The sequence below is a fragment of the Liolophura sinensis genome, chromosome 9 (assembly GCF_032854445.1).
Source record: "Liolophura sinensis isolate JHLJ2023 chromosome 9, CUHK_Ljap_v2, whole genome shotgun sequence".
Lineage (NCBI taxonomy): Eukaryota > Metazoa > Mollusca > Polyplacophora > Chitonida > Chitonidae > Liolophura > Liolophura sinensis.
The window spans coordinates 29,915,936-29,937,864 of NC_088303.1; the positions used below are offsets into that span (position 1 = coordinate 29,915,936).

Consider the following 21,929-nt stretch of genomic DNA (forward strand, 5'->3'; position numbering starts at 1 on the left):
CAAATGGTAAGAAACTAATTGTAACGTAGATCCACACCTAGCAACAACGTGCATGTGTCAATGACAATAAAACCGAAGGCTTATAGTATAAATGTAAGAAATTACGCCTTAACTGGTATTAATATAATATGGACTAATCGTAGCACAAATGAGCAAATGGCAACAGCATAAGTAAATGATAATAAAATTGATGGCTGGTTATATAATTGGTTAATGGTAAAAAAGAAAAAAGGCAATGGTAATAATATGGAACAAATGGCAATGGACCAAAGGAAATACAACGTACAACTGGAAACAAAATGGGTACAAGATAACACATGTGCATATAGGGTAGGAAAACGAACAAAATCTTCTGAACCCTACACATATATAGACTTAATCAGTTCTGTACTCTATCGGTGGTGGGTTAATAGATCGACCGCCGTTCAGAATTTCACATGAAGTAGATGTCAGTTTGACATCTATTCCACTCTCGTGCTCGGACACTGAAGAATTTATGTCCATCTAAGTTTATCCTCCAAGTGTTTGTCTGGACCTCGGTGAACTGAAATTAAGCAATCATTTTACTGACTTAGCCCACATCGTGGCTATATAAAGAACGCTTGATGTCGAAATGGCTAATTTCAAATAGTATTTTATTGTGTTACTGTGTCAGTGGGTTTTTCGGTCGAGAGGTTATGGGAGGGCTTTTGTGAATTCTATCTCTTGACAAATATCACACCTTGAATGTAGGCCTATGTCATTATACATGTAACTTAAAGGAGAAGGCCTTTAAGTAAGTAGGCAAGTAAGTAGGAAAAAATCAAAGTAGGCATCATAAAGTAGACCACTTAAAACTATGCATAAATATACTTTCACTTATTTTTTTAGATTTTAGTGCAAAGAGTTAAAGGCGCTCAAACAGTTGACTTCTAAGGTGGGCTTTATGGACCATACTATCGGAGGTCAGGAACTCTGACGGCACTGGAACTTTATCAATCTCTAATCACCACACTGAATGTTGGAATAACTTGATTTATCCATAGATTACTGAAATAATACTCCCAAAAATTCCTTCCTTCTGGTGAACATCAGGGCAAAAGGTGATGTGACATCAGAGTTCCTAGATATCGTCAATATGGCTCATAAAGCCCATCATAGTATTCAGACATTTGAGTGCCTTTCAACACTCACAAAAACATATAAAAAAAATAAATGAAAGTATTTTTACGTATTGTTTTCAGTTGTCTTTATGATGAACCTTACTTCATGTTTTAGTTTTCTTTGACTTTAACAGGCCCACCGCGTCACATATAGATGTATAATGCAGTAGAGCTGGGATTGTTTGAGTATAGTACTATATCTCGATGTGCAGGCTTAGCTTTCGTAGTGATGACTACGGGCTTCAAACTTGAACGATATAAGCTTATATAAGGAACCGATGGGTACCGATTTGAGTTTGAGATTAAAGTATACATGAACGTCCATGTGAACTTAGCAATGCCAGTATTTGCCACATCATTCATTAGAAGTCATCCAGTACGCTCCCTAAACAAGAGAGATTCGCAAACTGCTCTGTCGTATAACGTTTATTTCAAAGCTTTTACTTTTTTAAAAAAAAAGATGTCATACATTTTACCCTTTGCAATAATTTACTACCTTTTTTATTACCGTGGTACGAAAATGTTTGTTAGTTAACGATAAATACTAATCACAATTGCATTTTGTGGTGAATCATCTGCTGGCATCATCTGCTTGTGTATACTGGGGACTTGTCATGATTGTGTATGCTGGCAACTTGTCATGATTGTGTCTGCTGGCAACATGTCGTGATTGTATCAAATGACAACGTGTTGAGGTTGTGTCTGCTGGCATCATCTGCTTGTGTATGCTGGGGACTTGTCATGATTGTGTATGCTGGCAACTTGTCACGATTGCGTCTGCTGGCAACTTGTCACGATTGCGTCTGCTGGCAACTTGTCACGATTGTGTCTGCTGGCAACTTGTCATGATTGTGTCTGCTGGCAACTTGTCATGATTGTGTATGCTGGCAACATGTCGTGATTGTATCAAATGACAACGTGTTGAGGTTGTGTCTGCTGGCATCATCTGCTTGTGTATGCTGGGGACTTGTCATGATTGTGTTTGCTGGCAACTTGTCACGATTGCGTCTGCTGGCAACATGTTGTGATTGTGTTGAGATTGTGTCTACTGGCCAGAGGTTGAGATTATATGTATGTTTATATGGTGTGTCTATATATGTACGCATGCTTAGGGTTTAACTTTTTACTTAACACTTTTTTAGTCACATGACGAGGAGGAATCATTAGGTGTGTGCACATATACTGTGTCTTCTTGTGGCAGGGCCAAAGTGCTGCCTCAGAAGTATCATAGGCCACAGAAGCGGTCAGCTTCAGATTGCGTCTGCTGGCAACATGTTGTGATTGTGTTGAGATTTTGTCTGCTGGCAACATGTTGTGATTGTGTTGAGATTTTGTCTGCTGGCAACATGTTGTGATTGTGTTGAGATTTTGTCTGCTGGCAACATGTTGTGATTGTGTGGAGATTTTGTCTGCTGGCAGCATGTTGTGATTGTGTTGAGATTTTGTCTGTTGGCAACATGTTGTGATTGTGTTGAGATTATGTCTGCTGGCAACATGTTGTGATTGTGTTGAGATTTTGTCTGCTGGCAACATGTTGTGATTGTGTTGAGATTTTGTCTGTTGGCAACATGTTGTGATTGTGTTGAGATTTTGTCTGCTGGCAACATGTTGTGATTGTGTTGTGATTATGTTTGCTGGCAACATGTCGTGATCATGTCTTCTTGTGGCAAATCCAAAGTGCTGCCTCAGAAGTATCATAGGCCACAGAAGCGGTCAGCTTCAGATTGCGTCTGCTGGCAACATGTTGTGATTGTGTTGACATTTTGTCTGCTGGCAACATGTTGTGATTGTGTTGAGATTACGTTTGCTGGCAACATGTCGTGATTGTGTCTTCTTGTGGCAAGGCCAAAGTGCTGCCTCAGAAGTATCATAGGCCACAGAAGCGGTCAGGTTCAGATTGCGTCTGCTGGCAACATGTTGTGATTGTGTTGAGATTTTGTCTGTTGGCAACATGTTGTGATTGTGTTGAGATTTTGTCTGCTGGCAACATGTTGTGATTGTGTTGAGATTTTGTCTGCTGGCAACATGTTGTGATTGTGTTGAGATTTTGTCTGCTGGCAGCATGTTGTGATTGTGTTGAGATTATGTCTGCTGGCAACATGTTGTGATTGTGTTGAGATTTTGTCTGCTGGCAACATGTTGTGATTGTGTTGAGATTTTGTCTGCTGGCAACATGTCGTGATTGTGTTGAGATTATGTCTGCTGGCAACATGTCGTGATTGTGTTTTGCTGGCAACATGTCGTGATACTGTTTGCTAGCAACATGTCGTCATTGTGTCTGCTGGCAACAGCTCCTAAGTTTGTCCTAATTTTACTGACAACAGTGATTGTGTTGAGATTGTGTCTGCCAGCAGCAGGTCGTAATTTTGTCCTAATTTTACTGTGTCTACCGGTAACACGTCGTGATCATGTCTGCTGGCAACAGGTCCTAATTTCGTCCTAATTTTACTGACAATATGTTGTGATTGTGTCTACCTGCATGTGCTCTCGAAAATTCATGCATAAATGTGTAAAAGTATACAAAATCGCCCGCAACATCTTTATATCCTTATCTATAACGTCAGCCAGTCAGGTATCAGCGGGGTTATTTTGCGCCCTCCCTAACAAAGCTAAAATCTACACTTCTCCTTATCCACAAGTTGTCACTTAATTTTCAATTTTTTGTCGGCTTCAAATCTCAGTCAACAACGGTTATCTATTTTTGGACAGCCTGAGTTTAATTAAAGTTGATGTATGCCGGGTTGATGTTGTAAACGGCCATGTTAGAAACTGGTCAATGAGATTTTCGCGAAGTATTATAGCAGATGTTTGAAACTACTGGTATTCAGAATAACGACATCAATATGTTTATATGCTTAACACTGAAACCGGGCAACCCTGCTAGGGGATGTCATACTGGCATACTGGCGAGGTCACATGTACAAATGCCACCGTCGGTGACTCGACAGACACTTTATGGTGGAAGATTTATTGTTTAGCATTGACACTGATTATAGTTTAAAATGCTATACAAAATAAGTATATTGTTGGAGAAATGATTAATATTTGATGTATAAATTATACAAGGAGCTCTAAAAGTCGCTTGGTCGGTCACTCTGCCTGTCGCTCTGCCTGTTGCTCTGTCTCTCTGTCTCTGTTGCTCTGTCGCTCTGTTGGTCGGCCGGCCGCTTGCTCGCTCTTTCCGTTTGTCTGTCTGTCGATTGTTCCCTCTGTCGCCAGGTCATTCTTCCTCTTGGTCGGTCGATTGACAGTACTGTCTTTCTGTGGCTCTGTCTGTGTGTGGCTCTGTCTGTCGGTTTGTCTGTCGCTCTGTCTGTCAAATTTTTGACATCCTAGCTTTAACATGGGACTTGAGTGCAAGACGACATGGACTTTCTGTGGAAGGTTTTCCATGCCGCTACTGTGAAATTGTGCTTTCCGTTTCTCTCTAAGACAGGTTACAAATTTAAACACCGTCATCATAGCGTGTAGTTTATGTACTCTTCGACCACCATTTGCACACTGGACACTAACATGTATTTTCAAGCTTCAGGTTCACTTTACAGACACAAGATGGGCATTGGGTTCCTGAGTTGTAGTGAATCAGCCTGAAAAGTGGTCATCAATGACTAAGGGTTGACTATGAGAATGTTCTGGTAATTTTTAGATGATGCAAAACTGCATAAATTTATAATTATGTAAACAATAATTCAATGTAACAGTTTCGCTTTTTCACTGGATAGATAGGCTTGGTATTACATGTTGTAAATCAAGTGAATGTACAAAATTAACATAATGATACGTAAATTTTACATTCTCGTAAGTTACACATGTTCGAAAAAAATCTGGATAAAAGCTATAAGGACGATAAAAGCTATTCTTCTGCGTTTGTATTCCCACAGATGCACTAGGAAAATATTTGGCTGAAATATAACCGATCCATTTCCATGGCAACCACTGCGGATTTATGAGTGTAATTGAACAAAGGTTAGGGATTACACCACAAGTAATTATGTTGTAATCATGCAGATGTGTATTCTTCCATATATTTATCAAGCTATTAACGTTCGATTTGTCCAGATACGATTAATAACTGTGGCACTAATCTGATAGCGATGATTAAATACCGTTTATATTCAGTTGTCTATATACGTCTGATTGGCTAGTTCTTAACAATTAAGGCTTTGTCATTCACACAATAGGTGGCAGGAAAACCGGCTAGCTGAGCTGTTAGCGGGGAACGGCATGGAAAGTTAATGATGTATCAGATGTGTATCTAGTGCTTCGCAGGCATTGCGTCTGAACGCTATGAAGAGGTGACACAAAGTTTGTTCTGAAACGTTTAACCCTGTGAACGCCTGCTGAAGGTGACCCAGACTGGATGCCCTTTGCTCATCTTCTCTACAACGACCACATATACCTGTTAACCAACTCAAAGGCGTGCGTTTTTCAAAATGCCCCGAGGACAATTGCGGGCTATTAAGAAAACTTATTGTTAATTTCGAACTTCAATCGTCATTCAGGCTGGATAGAGGGCAAAATGGGTAACACTGGAGAACAATGACATCTCATCGCGTCTGGTTCGGTTTGCTCTGTTTTTTTCTTTCAAGAAGTTGTATGGTTCCTTATAATCGAGAGCAATGAGTTATTTTAAGAATTTTGACATTTATAGACACCTAATAGCCATGTAACAATACATGTACAACATTCCGTTAGTTTATTAAGGCCTGTTAAACCCTTGGTATGGTTTCTACACAAAATATCATTTGTTTGTACGTGTTCTCCAGTTTTAACGTAGCTTTCATTACTATTTCTGTCATCTCATGTCAGTGTGTCTTTGCATACTTTCTATACTTTCTTGGTTCTTTGGTGGTTTGTTTTAGACGTTGTTTTGGGCACTGTCGTTACGATTATTGACCTGGAACGTCCTTTTTTTGACGGCTAATCTGTGGTCTGTTTCGACGTGTAGGTTTGTAGCGTACGTCTCCACTGGCACTATATTTATTCAGCATGCTGCCTCACAGGAACTCAGCAAACACAGCAATCATGGCCATGTGCCTATAAATGAAGCACTGAGCGGAAAGGACAGCTTGAATGTACGGACAAAGTACATGTATACCCGATCAATGTTTCCATCCCATTAACCAGATATATGTCTACAGAATAAACTCGCGTAAAACGCATTTAACTCATTCACAGTCGCATATACATACATGGTTGTGGAACATATGCGTTCACTCAAGATTTATTTATTTGACTGTTGCTTAACAACAGCAGTGACTCAAGAAAGCATGCGCGAAAAGGCATGGAATACCACGACATATGGATGCTTAGTTAGGACAACACGAGTATTGCTTCTTGAATTAAATTATTTGCATATACCATTGTATTCTAGATTGTTTGCGTGCTGGGATATATTTGAGAAAGATGCAATATGAATGGTACATTATTTCTCTGTCGGCGTAGCGATTAGCTTTAACCTGCATGAACAACGCCAGTAAGGCAAAAAAGGTTCACAACGAGGAGAAATCTAGCTCCAATCCCCACCCTCTCTGGAGATACCCTACAGCGGAAATCCAGTTGATTTAGACCACCCCGTCCATGTTCTACGAATGTTAGAAGCACAGGTTTAACATATACATGAGAGAAAAGTTTTCAATTCTCAGAAAAAAAGTTCAATAAGATGTTTTGTCTGCCGATTATTATTGCGCCGTTATGATAGCATACAAAGCCGGACGAAGGCGATGCAATACATTTTGTACATACACCCTATCACCAAGTACATGTATTATAAGCGATTGGTAACAAGTACAGACCTCGGAAATGAGGTAATTAAGGCCTGCTTATCAGCGATAGCACAACGTGCTCAAACGGCTAAATTATTTTTTAAAATTTTCAAACAGCGATTTAAAACAGACATGGCTGTACTTAAGTGTCCTATTGCCCAAGGCTGGCTCACTAATTAACCTGCAATTTCATTAAGTTCAATTCACAGATTAACCTAGTTGCAAAAAGTGGGTCATTGGAATGTACAATATAGAGCAGTAAGATTTATGGTGTTACGTAGGTCGTGGATTTCCCCTGGGTCCTGTCCTTTTCCCGCCAACCATCGCCGACGTATAAGTGAAATATTCTTGAGTGCAGCGTAAATAAATATTTTCACGAATCTCTCTCTTCCGGAATTCCTTTTGCGACTGTATTCATCCTTGTTGTAATGGTCTGAATGTATATCCCACATGAAATATGCTCTTAACCGATTGTTCATTGTTTGACTGATTGTTAATTGTTTAACGCCATAAATCAGTAATTTTTCATTTAAATATACCTACGATGGAGATCAATTTCACGGCAGAGGAAACCAGTGTGCTTGGGGGTAAACCTCCGACCTTTGGCAAGTTGCTGACGAACTAATGCCATGTGTGTTGTACAGACTTGTCACGCTGTTTATTAATGGAAGTAATAAGTGCTTGCGTATGGATAATGGACGTAATGACCGCCAGTACACTGCACTAATCAATTCGTTGAGAACCTTTCTAATCAGTAACTGTGTAGTAGTATAGCATAGAATATCAGTTATTGGCCTATAACAGTCTTATTGGTTGACGGCTGGTATACGAAGCATAGATAGTTAAATGAAATATTCCCAGGACCAAAAAAATACACGACCATATACAGGTTGCCAAATAAAGTCATGGAGATAACGTATTAAAGATTTTAGGGCGTTTTCTTTCTTGGTGGAGGAAGCAGAGTGCCAGCGGTAACCCACCGACCTGTGGCAAGTTACTGACAAACTTCCACGTGGGATAGTTAAACGTGCACATTGTATTTGTACAACGGGCGTCGTCGGCCGCTTAATGTTCCAAACAGTGAGAGCTGGGGGGAATACGTCTGTGAATTAATGTCAGTAAAATACTGTAGAAAAATTACTGCTCGGGGTAAACCACCGACCTTGGGCAAGACCCTGACAAACCTCCCCACATGTGTTGCAGGCCCTTGCATTTGCACGTCATTTTATGGGAACGTTAGACGGCGCTGATTGTCCACTTATTTTCACCAGGGCCCCACGTATACATTAAGAGCGAGTTATGATAAATCCGAGGTCGTTGCATACAAACGCCATCACATGAACTCAACTGTCTGAGTTGTACTTGAATCTTGCCTGTTTTGTGACTTAAAAACACTAAAGGCCAAAGGTTGAACTATTATGGGACTTTCTACGCTCAGCGAATTTTAACCAGGCCTAACTATGCATCAATCTAGACTGAAAATTAATGATCATGGCACAAAAAGAGACCTCAGCAGAGCCCTCTGGCGATGTGCTGGGAGAACTAGACATGCCCGTCAATCTTGGCCAGAAGATACACATAAGCACATACTGCGTAGAAACCGCAGTTAGAAGAAGAAACGAAACTGTCTACTGTACTGGAATGATTTAATGCAAAGTGCATAAAGGTTCGCGGAAAGAAAGACAGGCGAGTTAATGGGTAGAAGTAGCTACACGTGACTGCATGTTATCCGCGATTTGAGACTCTTACGTAATTGAGATCGGGTTGACAAGGGCAGTTGTTTGACCGGGCTGGTAAATGAGTCATTACAAACCCAATGGGTTGCGTTCCGCTGTCCTTGGGGATAACATTGGTGCACTATATACCCAGGATTAATCAATCCTTAAAAAATCAATTAATTAATCAATGAAATACCAAACAACCAACCAACTAATCTGACAAGAATCCACAAACCCTATGCTCCAAGAATAACCTTTCCCGTATTAACGACGTTAAAGACATCTGATTGGATGACCTTCATGGTTGGCTACATCATTACGCTCTATGCCTACAAAGAATAAGCTCGAGCGTTTGAACCCAGTTTCCAGTGATTTGGATGCAGTTTGACGACAAGAGGCTTGTCGACAGGTAAGTGACCAAGGGTGGAATTTCCCAGAAAGTATAACATCCGTTTTTGACGAAATAAGGCTTCAATAAAACATATAAGTTAAACTTAATCAAATGTAATCCACAGTGGATACAATTGGAACGGGGCATGTATACGATGTACATACTTTCCAAGAGTGCAAAATTTACAGATAAACTCGTGTTGGAACAGTTTTTATGAGCTTATTTTTAATGCATTTTCATAGAACACATCCAGAGGCACCGTGGCTCAGTTGATTAGCACGCTAGCGCAGCGTAATCACCTAAGAGCCTCTCACCACTGCAGTCTTTGTGAGTTCAAGTCTAGTTGACTTCCTCTCCGGCCGTACCTGGGAAGGTGTGGAAACAGCCTGCGGATGGTCCTGGGTTTCCCCCGGGCTCTGCCAGGTTTCCTCCCACAATAATGCTGGCCGCCGTCGTAGAAGTGAAATACTCCCTGAGTACGGCGTAAAACCCAGTCAAATGAATAAATAAATAGAACACATCCAAAACCCTACAAGCTAGGTACAAAATTGATAAGAAACCTTAGGAAACTTTATTCATCATTCTGCACTGTGCTTATAAGACAAAATGTTATCACCCACGGTCAAATATACTAGTTGTTCATACTTTCGTGGTGACCTTGTTTTTGCTTCACTTTGTTGCATGTATAGGGTCTTAATGTGTTAATGTCGTTGTCATGGTTGACTTACTGTGTTGAACATATAGGTTCCAAATGTATATTAAAGATCCTGGCTTGCTCAGACGGTTTAAGTGCCTGAAACCGTCAAGCAACTGGCCGATAAGGTAGCGAGTTCAAATCCAGCTCTCGCTGCATCAGCTGTGATTTGAAGTTAGGACGTTTGTTAGTTATCTGGTGATGAGTAGGTTGATTTGGGCTCTGCAGTTTTCTCAAAATATAACCCTATCTGCCATTATGCAAATGAAAAGTCCTCGAGTTCGCAGCCGAACACAAATAAAAAAGGTCCAAACTTATCATTTAAATACAGTTTGAAATGTCCTATATATGTTTAATGAAAATCACCAGGGCTGAACTAAAAATAGATTTATTTACTTATTTGATTGGTGTTTTACGACGTACTCAAGAATATTTCACTTATACGACGGTATAATTGTGGGAGGAAACCGGGCAGGCCCAGAGAGAAACCCACGTCTATTCGCAGGTTGCTGGAAGGCTTTCTCACGTACTGCCGGAGAGTATGAGCTGGCCTTGAACTCAAAGCGACCGCAGAAGTAAAAATAGACAGGGAACTTATGAAAACAACAGATTTCACAACCCAATAAATTTTTGACACCCTGATGAAGCTACATGGCATCAGCCTTCTTGATCGATGTTCACTTGACTGGAATGTTTTTAGATCTCATAATTATTTAACTCTCTTAATTACTCTTGTTCGTGCAGTTTTCTTACTTTTTTATGACACCGTGGAATACGTATATATGGTTTTTAACTTAAATGAACTTACAGAATCATGGTCAGTTTACCTGTTGTCATTAAAAGAATGCAAAAGGGCCAACAAGGTCGTTTATGCAATGAAATATGCGATTTCCATATGTTACGGAATATATCACTTTTTGACACAATCGTTTTTCTTGGAATTCTCTCAGATGAATTCTCAATGGAAACCTAATAATCTGTGTGACCTTTCTGACCTCTGTATTCCTACCAAAACCCAAGAAGGCATTCCTGTCTGTTCTCCAAACACAAACCAAACCAACCATAAACTGTTGCGCTTAATAGGGGTACTACAGTTTTTCCTGACAGGCACATGCAATGCAGCTGAGGGCGAACTGCGACACTGGTGTCGCACAAAATTTTTCAGCGCACTATGACATTACAGTGCCTCACTTGATCGGCGCATTACAGATTTTGTTTCACAACTGAAAAGGGCATTTCTGGTTCTGTGCATTTGATAGGCACATACATGCATCTCACTGGGACACCTGGCCGATACTCTAATCTACATGATTTTGGTTCTGCATTTGGTCGACGAAGTGTAACTTTGGTTCCACGGGGCATGCATGTTTGGTTGCGCAAGTTATCGACTCAGTAAAATTTTGGTTCCGCAGTTGATCGGTATACAACGATTTGGTTTCTCAACGCAAGGATGAACTTTGCCTTGGCGTCGTGACCGCTAATCTTAGGCAATCATGCCTTTTCTGTTCAAGAATGTTTAAAGTTTAAGATTTACTTAGAAAAAAAAAACAAGTTTACGTGCGTATCTCTACACTGCTATAGAATATACCCTACTTCAACGTCCTTGGAAATTGGACCTATATATCAGTTTATGAACAATTGTTAAGGCTCAGCGTTTGACCCCATTATCTTTTAAAGTCTCTTTAACTGTTGAATAAACCGCATGTAAACTGGAGGGAACTCACTGTAGAACTATCAGACAGAGCAAACTCATATGCCTTCTTATCACAATGTCAAGTGGCCGAGACGTGTAGTGTCGAGAGAGGTGCCCCTGCCAAGCGGTGGTCGTACTCTGACAGTCTGATGGCCACTTATAGCCTTTACCTCGTGATACTTACTGAGTAGTCAAAGAAAGTGCTGTTATTGTACCTGGAATGGCATTCTTGGACTTCCAATGAGTACAACGAATCACACAGAGAGTATTTTTTATTGTCTGACATTTTTCGCTGACCCGGCTAAGGAAAGTTATTTGTTCGTCACTGACGCGCAGCTGTCGTCTGCTAAAGAAATTAACAATATGGCGGTGTGAATTCACCGATGGTTTAAAAAACATTCCATGGTCAAAGGCAATAAAGTAAATGAAAGTTATTTTATATGTAATGAAGAAATTTAACTAGGACATTGTCGGAAAACAACCACCCGTTCCGTTTGGTTCCTCCGTCTGGCCTTATAAGTTTAATCCATATTATGTTGGAATCACAAATGATGAATTGTATAAAAATACGACGTAGGCCTTTTTCTCTGTCCGCCCATTAAACATAACACCGAGGCGAGTAATGCTATACATCGCAAAAGAAATTCTGTTAAAATTGGGACCATATTCTTTAGTGATTTGACATTTCTTTCATTTTTGTGATGTTCTCAGGCAAAGCTCAACACATAGGCGTTATGTCAGAAATGCTGATGTAACTTTTCTCTTGTTTTGTACTCAGTACACCCGCGTATTTACTTGGCTTCACAATACCGAGGCATTCATCACAATATAACTAGCCTGGGTACTGTGTAACCGTCCAGTCATCGGGCTAACGAGATCCCGCCAAAACCGCAAACGTTGTTTACACTCACCAAATCACAAGCAACAAATTTTCTTATACATTACTTTCAGGAGAAAATAGAATGAAAACATCGCGTCGACCTGGCGTCAGATGATAGTAATGTCTGAAGTAATTTCCATTTATATTCGGCACGTATATATAGGTATACGTTATTAATCTACGTCTCTCCACACTGTATAATTTAAATTATACCTAAAAATAACTAAAAGGATGAAGTTTGTTTTTTAGAATCTTGTATTTAGGACCTACCATAACTAAACCTGTACAAATAATTACGTTCCTATACGTTGTAATGAGTTGCAAACTTTGGACTGCTTATTCGACCAAGCATAATAAGATATGCTATAGTGCAAGTTGTGAATTAAAACTTCAGGCAAATCTGGTAAATCTGAGACCACCGCAAGCAAAAAGGAAGAGATGAAACTTTTTCAACAAATAGTAACGAGGTATAAAGGATTAATTATCAAGTTGCAAATGTCTGAAAAATATTTTCTGACAGGGGTGATGAATTTATAATACAGGAGTTCGAATTCCCACTCTTTTGATAAGAGAAATCTTACAGTATCATGTGACTTGTGAAAAATGATAGGCAACTTTTGTGGACATTAATTTATCGATTACTTGTCTCATTCTGTTCAAGAGGCACAAATGACACAACTCTCCTTGAGAAAATTTTCATGTTCACAAATGTTCAGCTCCTCGTGTTTCGCTACTGTGTGTCTACTCTAATCAGCTTATGGCGAAACTTTTTGCAGATGCCCATGTAAATGTGATCCCGCAATAGTCGCCTAACAATTTTAGCAGGTCACATGACACAGCAGGATTTGTAGTCCCTTAGTTCACCGTAGTTTAAAAGAATTCGAACTCGAAACTCCCCTATTATACCAGTTTCATTGAAATATTTGAATTAAATCAAGATTTCCACATGTTTCATCCACGGATTAAAGTTTCATCATTCCCGTAATTCCTTATAAGCAGACAGGCTTTTCCAATATGTCACGTGATATAGAAATTTGTATGACATATCCGTGGAGCTTATCGGTATCTGATACTTGGACATGTGGACAGCATAAGCTGAGCTGAGGTCGCCCTGCAGATCGTGGGAATAATACAAGGTTTCGGGTGTGAACATAACAAGCATGTTTACACAAATATATGAGTAGTACGTTTAACGTGGTGTTCTTAGTTCAACTCAGCTGCTTGACAGGTATATAGTCCATATATATACAGGGCTAGAAACACCGCGTTCTTCCGTGAATTGACCCCTGTGACGCAGTGTAACACGAGCGTGAAATAGGTCGGCGTTTTGTTGACGTCACTAAGTGACGTATTATGACGATATCACTCTATGTTAAAGCGATGTGTATCATTTAGTCATAATGCTCCAGTGCACGTGTGTGAGATATAGCCTGTAACAAGGCACCGCATCCTGACCCAGAATAAATACCTGCGGCAGTGTGACAGAAAACTTGAGTGGTGTAAAACAATTTCTATTTTGGGTTGATTTTTTTTTTGTCAAATGGCTGGCCGGAACATGCAAATTTGGTCGAGTCAAGAAACGGCCAATCGGCGATTTGTTCACTGAATTAGGCATAGACATCTCGACCCAGTCTGACAAACACGGCTAACTGACATTTATTTATAAAATACCTTAATATAATCCATCCAACTGTCACAAATACATATGATTTATCTTTAAGAAAATCCCATCGAGATACATCGCATTCTGTGCAAGACAATGTTATGGTAATACAACAATATGTTTTGTTCACTCATCTTTGCGCGTGCAGCTTTGCATTTAATTTTATGCAAGTTAGCCTAACAATAGTTACGTGGAAGCTCTCTAATCTGGCAGAAACATTTATCAACGCAATGACAAAGTGGTGAAGATAACTTCTGTTATTAAACAGGCTTATTAGAGATCGTTAGCCTTATCTCGCGGAAGGATCTACATCCTGACGGCGCATTCACAAGCGTATTAATCTACTACATGGCACCGAGATCCTTACCCTACAGGCCTTACTCAGTGTAGGAGCACGCAGTAACGATATTGGCATGGAATAACGTAACAGATTTGACACGTCTGCTACAGGGTTAAACTTAATTCACAGCCCCAGGACGTGTTATCCCTAAATTCTGAATAGCTCGCTATTTCTTGAATTAACACACTAGACGGATCTTAAGCTGAACTAAAGGCGAAGCTGAGTAGATAAACTCTCATGTCACGACGAAATAACACCACTCTTTTACATCTGCTATGCCCACAACAATTATGCTGTTTTGTTGCTCTGAGATCTCCAGAGAGCACCTTCAAAAACACGAGAAAATCACGTATTGTTTACCTATGATGTTTACCAGTGCTTGTGGTTAGGTTTTCGTATGAACAGATGTCAACAAATAAAGGACTTAACCCGCTCTTGAATGGCGAAATTGTCCGGACTTTATATTTGGATTTCAGCATAAATATAGATAAACACAAGGTAATGATGAATGAGCCTGTAGGTGCAAACGCCAAATATTAGCTTTCCGACCAATTTGTTTTTCGTACCAATACTAGGTTAGAATGGCTCAGATGGCCTTACACCAATATCTGTTAATCTTGACAACAATGTCCTTCCTACAGTTTGATACATTTGACTTTGAATTGATGTTCTCATTATTAACATCCAGCAGTATATACAGTTATGTAAAGTAAGAAAAAGCGTTATGTGCAGCCTCCAGTATCCACTACATCTTGTCCGCTTTGGTTACATAGATAACAGAACGTGATGAAATTTGTAATACCTCCCCTTGCCGTGGTGATAGGGTCTTGTAAATTGCTACTATTAAGCATTTACATGGACTATTAGAATAAAGCCTTAACTAAGGTAAATTGACAATAGGCCGTATTCCACTAATTACGTGTGACCATTTGCCAACTATCACACTGTCGTCGCTGCTCTGGTTATACTCTCTATGTAGTACGCCTTCACCGGTTACGTGTAACCATTTGCCAACTATCACACTGTCGTCGCTGCTCTGGTTATACTCTCTATGTAGTACGCCTTCACCGGTTACGTGTAACCATTTGCCAACTATCACACTGTCGTCGCTGCTCTGGGTTTAGTCTCTATGCTGTACCTCTTCACCCGTTACGTGTGACCACTTACCAACGATCACGCTGTCGTCGATTTTCTGCTTATAATCTCAATCCTGTAGGCCTATTATACGTCTAATTATACTTACAAAGTCTATAGCATGATTATTCAGCATGGGACGTATATTGTCCTCTAGACTGAATCTTGTAGCTTCTTACTCCGGTAAACCACGCCGCTGGAAATGTCATGGCAGACTGAGAGTTACACCATTAAACCAATAGACCATGTCGTCTCCATGCAGTCTTATTAGACACATCGTTTTGTTGCTAACATTTAGTGCGTTTGTTGTAATACAAAGCAACCGAGATCAGCTGAAGTAATGGGCCTCGTATTGCCCGTGATACTGTGTTAGCGTGGAACGGCATGCGACCATAACGAGCACGCTCCAACGACTTTGTAACACGTTTTACAGTACTCACTGAGACCCGTTATCAGCTAGTTCCGAGGATTGTCGCTAGATATATTAAATTATTATAGTCAGTCGAAATAGATATACTTCTCATGTAAGACCATAACAGACGTTCGTCTTACTAGGAAAACTGAATGCTGAAAATGTGCTTAGCTGATTTTCATTGCCATATTTTAGTGTACATCAACGTATAAATACAATGCAGTCTTAATTTAATTCGTCACCCATCTACAGAATGCATCTGGAGCACTTACTTCACCTTGGTTTATCAAGATACGCACAGCTGCAAAGTTAAGTCGACATCTGGCGTAGGAGATATTTCATTTTCAGTGCCAAATTGAGAATAAAAATGTTTAAATTGATATCTGGTAAAAATAATACTGAACGTATGTAGTCAAGGGTATTAACGTTTATTTACGCTGCATACTTGAGTCTTACGCGCGTGTCTATGGGCATAGCCAGCTGACATGGTCTGTATGTTTTACTCCTTTGTTAACGCGGTCAGTTGGCCGTAACACTTTCTATTGTGGAGTTCACGTGACCGATGTGATCCACTGACGTCAAACCGACGCCGGTAGCTGTGAACCGTGTCATTGTTAACATACAACGTTTATATCATGGGAGAAGAGAGAAGTTAAGCTGAATTAGGGCTTTTATCTTTGATATACAGCCTACGGCTATCAGTATACTTCAAGCACAGCTCACTCTCCACAGCCTGTCATCTAATGGCTGGGTACGACCGTACGCTGTGCGTACGTCGTGCATTTCATAAACTGAATATTTCATGGAACGTCGATAAAATGCAAGAGCAGGTGAATACTACAGACTACACACCTCGCTGTCTGCATGCCGCCATATTGTCCAGAAACAGCGCAAATTTATTATATTCGAGTAGTTTATCACTTACATTTGCCTAGTAGTACGGAAAACCTGTGTCACCACAGATAAGGCCTCATTAATGACCTGTTTAGCTGCCCATGTTCCATTTAATATACCAGGGTTTGGCTGGTTATATTTGTAAGTGTATATTAGGCTAACAGTATCGCAACATATGAAGGAGTCCAAGCTATTGCATTTCTCACTAAATCACAGATTCGATGTATTACAATATTATACAGAAAATAGATTACGTTACAAAAACTAGACAACAGATATTGCATACATAATTTGAAGACGAGAAAAGTTGGTGTATTCAAATTGGATGTTCCACGCAACCAATACCAGTGATATTAGAACACATGGTTACGGTAATAAAATGCAAAATCCAAGTCAGCAGGATCGTATCATCACTGCCCAAAGATAGTCTTACTTAACTGTAGAAATCAAGGTCACAAGATCAATGGCATTGGGCACGAGAGCAGGTAAAACGCAAGCAAGAATGAGTAGCCACGGTATTGGACTTTATACGTAAACAATAGACAGAGATACAATAAAATTCGTGATAGCAAACGTATAAACTGATGCGCACGGTTCATGTCACGATTAAATAGGGCTTCGCTGTTCACTAACGTAAAGGAACGTAATGTAGTGATCATGTGAACAGCGCTCTCACAAATAAAGCTCACATCAAGATTTGCCAGGTTTGTAGTTTAAACTTTTTATAATTGCCTTGTTCAAGACAGCATTTCGCCATGAACAGCACGATATATGAGCGGAAGGTTGTTTTCATCAAAGAATGTAATACATCATTTACGCTAAGACAAACGTGTAAGGTAAAGAACTTCTCCGTGCTGCGATGGTGTAGAAAACCCCAAGGTTAAGGTTCATCATGTGTGAGAGAATGGCTCTCTTTATAATGAGGCCTCTTCTGGTCGCCAGTTCAGTTTGTACATCAACGGAATAAGCAAATGCTTCGAACTTTTGACTATACAGAGTACTTTCTTTTCCAGAGTATGCACTCGATTCTGACAGATACAGGTAAGGTTTCACAGAGTACCTAGCGACACATTCGTATTTTTGAGATAGTCTGATACACTGCAGTTTTTCTTTAGGAGCAATTCAGCCACAGATTCACCAAGGGATACTAACTACTTCTATTTAACTCGCAGTAGAAGAGAAAATATTTTGAAAAAGATATGTTTGTACTATAACGGATGGGAACATTCGTTGACTTAGATATGTGTGCGTATTACAAAGATTGCCAGACGTAAAACAGCGTTGTGTACACAACGATATGTATAACAAACAATGTCCACACTCCCACGTATAATAAACAATGTTTACTCACGCGTGTAACAAACAACGTTCACACTCACACATATATAACAGACAATGTCTGCACTCACACATATATTTCCGACAATGTTTCCAGGCACACAAATATTCCAGACAATGTTTGCACTCACACTGCTATAACGGTAAACATAGCAGACATCCTTTACATGAAAATGCAATGCAGATATGGGCAAAGCAGGGTACTTACGATGTGGACGGTGACACTGGTGCCGGCATCGTCACAGTTGTGGGCACGACTCCTGTTGGCACCACTCCGTTCGCCACATAGCTGACCACTTGTTTCTTCACAGGTTGAGATGACTCTGTCTCGATAACAACTGGCTCCAGCTTCATTCTTGCCAAATGTTCAAATCGGGCCACTAAATTCAGTCAAGTAAAAAAAAAGTGGAGGCTTTGAAAAAGTTTCCCGTTTTGGTCACCTGAAGCCTTGTGTTTAATTCAATTTGCCAAAGAGTGAGCAAGACTTAAAGTTGTAGACAGTAGCTTGTTCTCATACACTGCACTTTCGGGATGCAATTGACAGCTAACTGAACTGTACACCGAATACGAGAAACCTCTGGGGCAGGGCAACCGATCTCGTCACTGCAAATTCACCAATGCAACGTTGCAATAAGCACTTTTGCAGGCAGAGGAATGATGAACTGTCCACGTATGTACCAGCGAAGAATGTTAACAATATTTGGTGGTCAAGACCTAGTCTTGTAGAGTAGTTCACAATTTTGCTGCTGCCAATTTTTCCTTACTTTCTTTGAATACTCACTGAAAATGGACTGCACTAAAGATAAGAAACTGATGACACTTCACTGCAAGTGGGTTTACCTATAACTTCGCCAGTCTCGTCGCAATCCGAGTGTTGCCTAAGATCAGATAAGTTTGTTTAAAACCAAAACCTTGCAGACTGGAGAGGGCGTAAGGAGAAAGTCACCCGTCGGTATGCTTCAGTGGCCCGGGACCCTCCGAACAGCTGAGTATGGTGGGAGAGGACCGACTTCTTCAGCTGTGCTATGCAGGCCTACAAACTGCAATGTGACAACTAACTTGAACTACCTTGATATTCTCAGGCCCTTGCTCAGGTAGATAGTTAGGGATAAGGCAGTCGTGTACACTCGTCACTGAGTCCGAAATACAGTGTGCTCGAGCAATGCGAGCGGGCTTAAAATAAAATCCAAACTGATACACGCTGTTCAGCTATCGGCTTGCGGTTACCTCCACGTGTTTGCGATGGTGGCCAGTTCTACAGGTAAAACCGAGCTCTAATGCGGACATGTACGGCGTCTTCCTGAACTGAACCGCGTGGTCACACTGAAATTACTTTCGTCCAGTGCAGACCAAAGCTCGGAATAGGTAATGCGTGCCCTTAGGGCTGACGGACTACTAGTGGGTAACTGGGCACATGGAGACCATCTGAAATAGACTGATAACAATCACGTGACAAGCGACTATATCGTCTGCTTTTCTCATTTTATGCAGTGACAGGAGGATGACAGATGAACTCGTCTCACGGTTCGATGGTTAAAGCGTTCTGGAATGGATACAGGTTGAACTGAAACAACTTTCTTAGACTTTGTTGCTGTTTATCTAAATAATATTGGGATGGCTTACCGCAACACATCGATTTGGTTCTAGAACGCAGTGAAATGTTTTCGGTGATTTATCACTGCACCAAGAAAAGTAACGACCTTCAAAAATAGAACAAAAATCTATTCTTAGTCTCGTCAGGTAACTCTTTACTTAACTTTGAAGCCTGGCCCCGACTGTGGGAGTAAAGGCCTGCATAACAGGTGAGAGCCAGGTAATAATTGCAGGTGAAACAAACAGATAAGTAAAACAAATACGTTCTAGACAGACAGTCATTCCCACACGAAGACGACAAGTCACGCACATTTGGACACTTATCAGTCACGATGTTTCTGTATAGGGAACCGAAGATCAATCAGGTTAAGACTTTTACATAATTAGTTCAGAAATATACTTTAGGCAAAAGAGAAGAAAATAACGGATGGTAAAGTGAGTTAAACTAACCCAATAATAGTTAGTACATACATTGGTTAAATAGAAAGCTTTCAAAAGTTGCATTCTGTTAAGTAAGGATGCACCTAGTATTTGGATATCTGAGAACTAATGAACGTTTATGGTGAAAAATAAAACTTGAATGATCACGTCAATATTTTTAAACGTCCTTTTAAAGTTTTTTAAACAATATCCCAAAAGGACCTGGTATGGTAAGGCGGGGAATGAGCCCCGGTGCAAGAAACTGTGCACCTCAAGAAGCGATGACTATAGCTGTGACTGACAGCTGCTGAGACACTCGTCTTTTTTCAATTCATTTACTGTTCTTTTCCTGTTACATGGCAAGCATGCGACTTATAAAGCTTCAAACATGCATTAAAGCAATGTTTAGGTCATAAAATCGAAAAATGGTAACCTGCTCCACTCACAGTGAGATATCTTTTTTTTGCGTTAGACACTGTTGACTGCGGAAGTCACTGCACCACAAATGTAAGCTTCTGAAAAATTCTTGGGCATGCAGCTACGCGCCAATCAATTAAATGCACATATAACAAATTTTCAGCCTTATACTTACGCCACGCATAACATATCAATTTTAATGATAGCTAGATACCTTTACTCACACAAAAATATGTTGATAAAAAAAAAAAAACCAAAAGACAACCAAATACAAAGATTCGAACTATTCCTAGAGGTGCAACCTATTTTTCATGGTACTTTGAATGATACCTGATAGGCACAAGTACGAATTTCACACTTGCCAAAATATAGCAAAGCTGACCACATTATAAAGTTTCTTTTTTACATATGCAAACAAACGTTAGCCAATACAAAACCTTGACAGCACGTAGAAATACACACATGAAAGCTTCATTAACGATATTTTTCAGGTTAATGGTGATCTTCATACTGTAAATTAAAAACACGCTGCCTCGTTTGAGGGAAAACTTGACGTTTTTGATAGAGAGTGCATTTTCGGCGGGTTATTACTAAACAACCATCTCTTTTATAGCCATGTAACTTTTATGGGTGATTCGACGAAGTTTTATACTTCTGATCTGGAAATGTACAGTGTTCTGGGGTTTTGAAATTTGCACTTTCTTATCTTGCCTCCCTAGGGCCGATTCCCCGCCTTGCTGTACTGGATCCTTTTAAAATCGTCACTTCACGAAGTAAAAATAATTTCGAAAGAAATCAGAACTTGCTGATATCACTTGCACTGCCCCTTAAGATTGTTTAACAATGTTTAATTTTAATGATTAAATGACAATTTGATTTATATTTATCGAAAAAATGTAGAACACTGGGCTCATAAACAATGTGGTGTCCCGAATATTAAGGACTAAGCATCATCTATAAAAAAGGGCAATGCATAACCTACTGTTTTAGGCCATACGTAAGTACCTAACGTAAGGGGCTATGTTTTTCCTAATGTTGGGATTATGTATCGGACACTGTTTCTGTGTCAACATCCCAGTGCGTCTCACAACAGGTACGTGTAATAAAATGCTTGTACCTACATTTTTCATGGCTTTCATATATAAGTTAAACTTAACTGCAAACTATAATCTGTTCTTGCCATGGATACCGACTCGCCTCGACGGAACATCGTTAGAGACGGATGGACGGCCACACGATAATGCTTTCTTGCATGATATATGCCCGAGGCTACGAATAAAACTTGATTCTTATGCACATGTGAAGAGCACAGACTTGGATGAAAACAAGACATCCATTACTTAATGGATGCAGGGTAAAATTAACATATACCCAGAGGGGAGCGGTTCTGTAGTAAGCTAGGTTTGCATTGTAGTCCTTAGGGTCAAAATCTTGT

General features: G+C 40.1%; 1 protein-coding gene across 1 annotated transcript in view; it reads right to left on the reverse strand.

The window, feature by feature from the left end:
- Positions 1-19,062, reverse strand: part of LOC135474852 (receptor-transporting protein 4-like) — a 62,299-nt gene extending 43,237 nt beyond the window's left edge. The window contains exons 1-2 of the mRNA XM_064754477.1: positions 18,905-19,062; positions 18,273-18,444 (exon numbers count right to left, since the gene is read on the reverse strand). Of these exons, the coding sequence (XP_064610547.1) occupies positions 18,273-18,418 (146 nt within the window). The 5' untranslated portion in view covers positions 18,419-18,444; positions 18,905-19,062. The remainder of the gene's footprint in view (positions 1-18,272; positions 18,445-18,904) is intronic.
- Between the last annotated feature and the right edge of the window lie 2,867 nt (positions 19,063-21,929).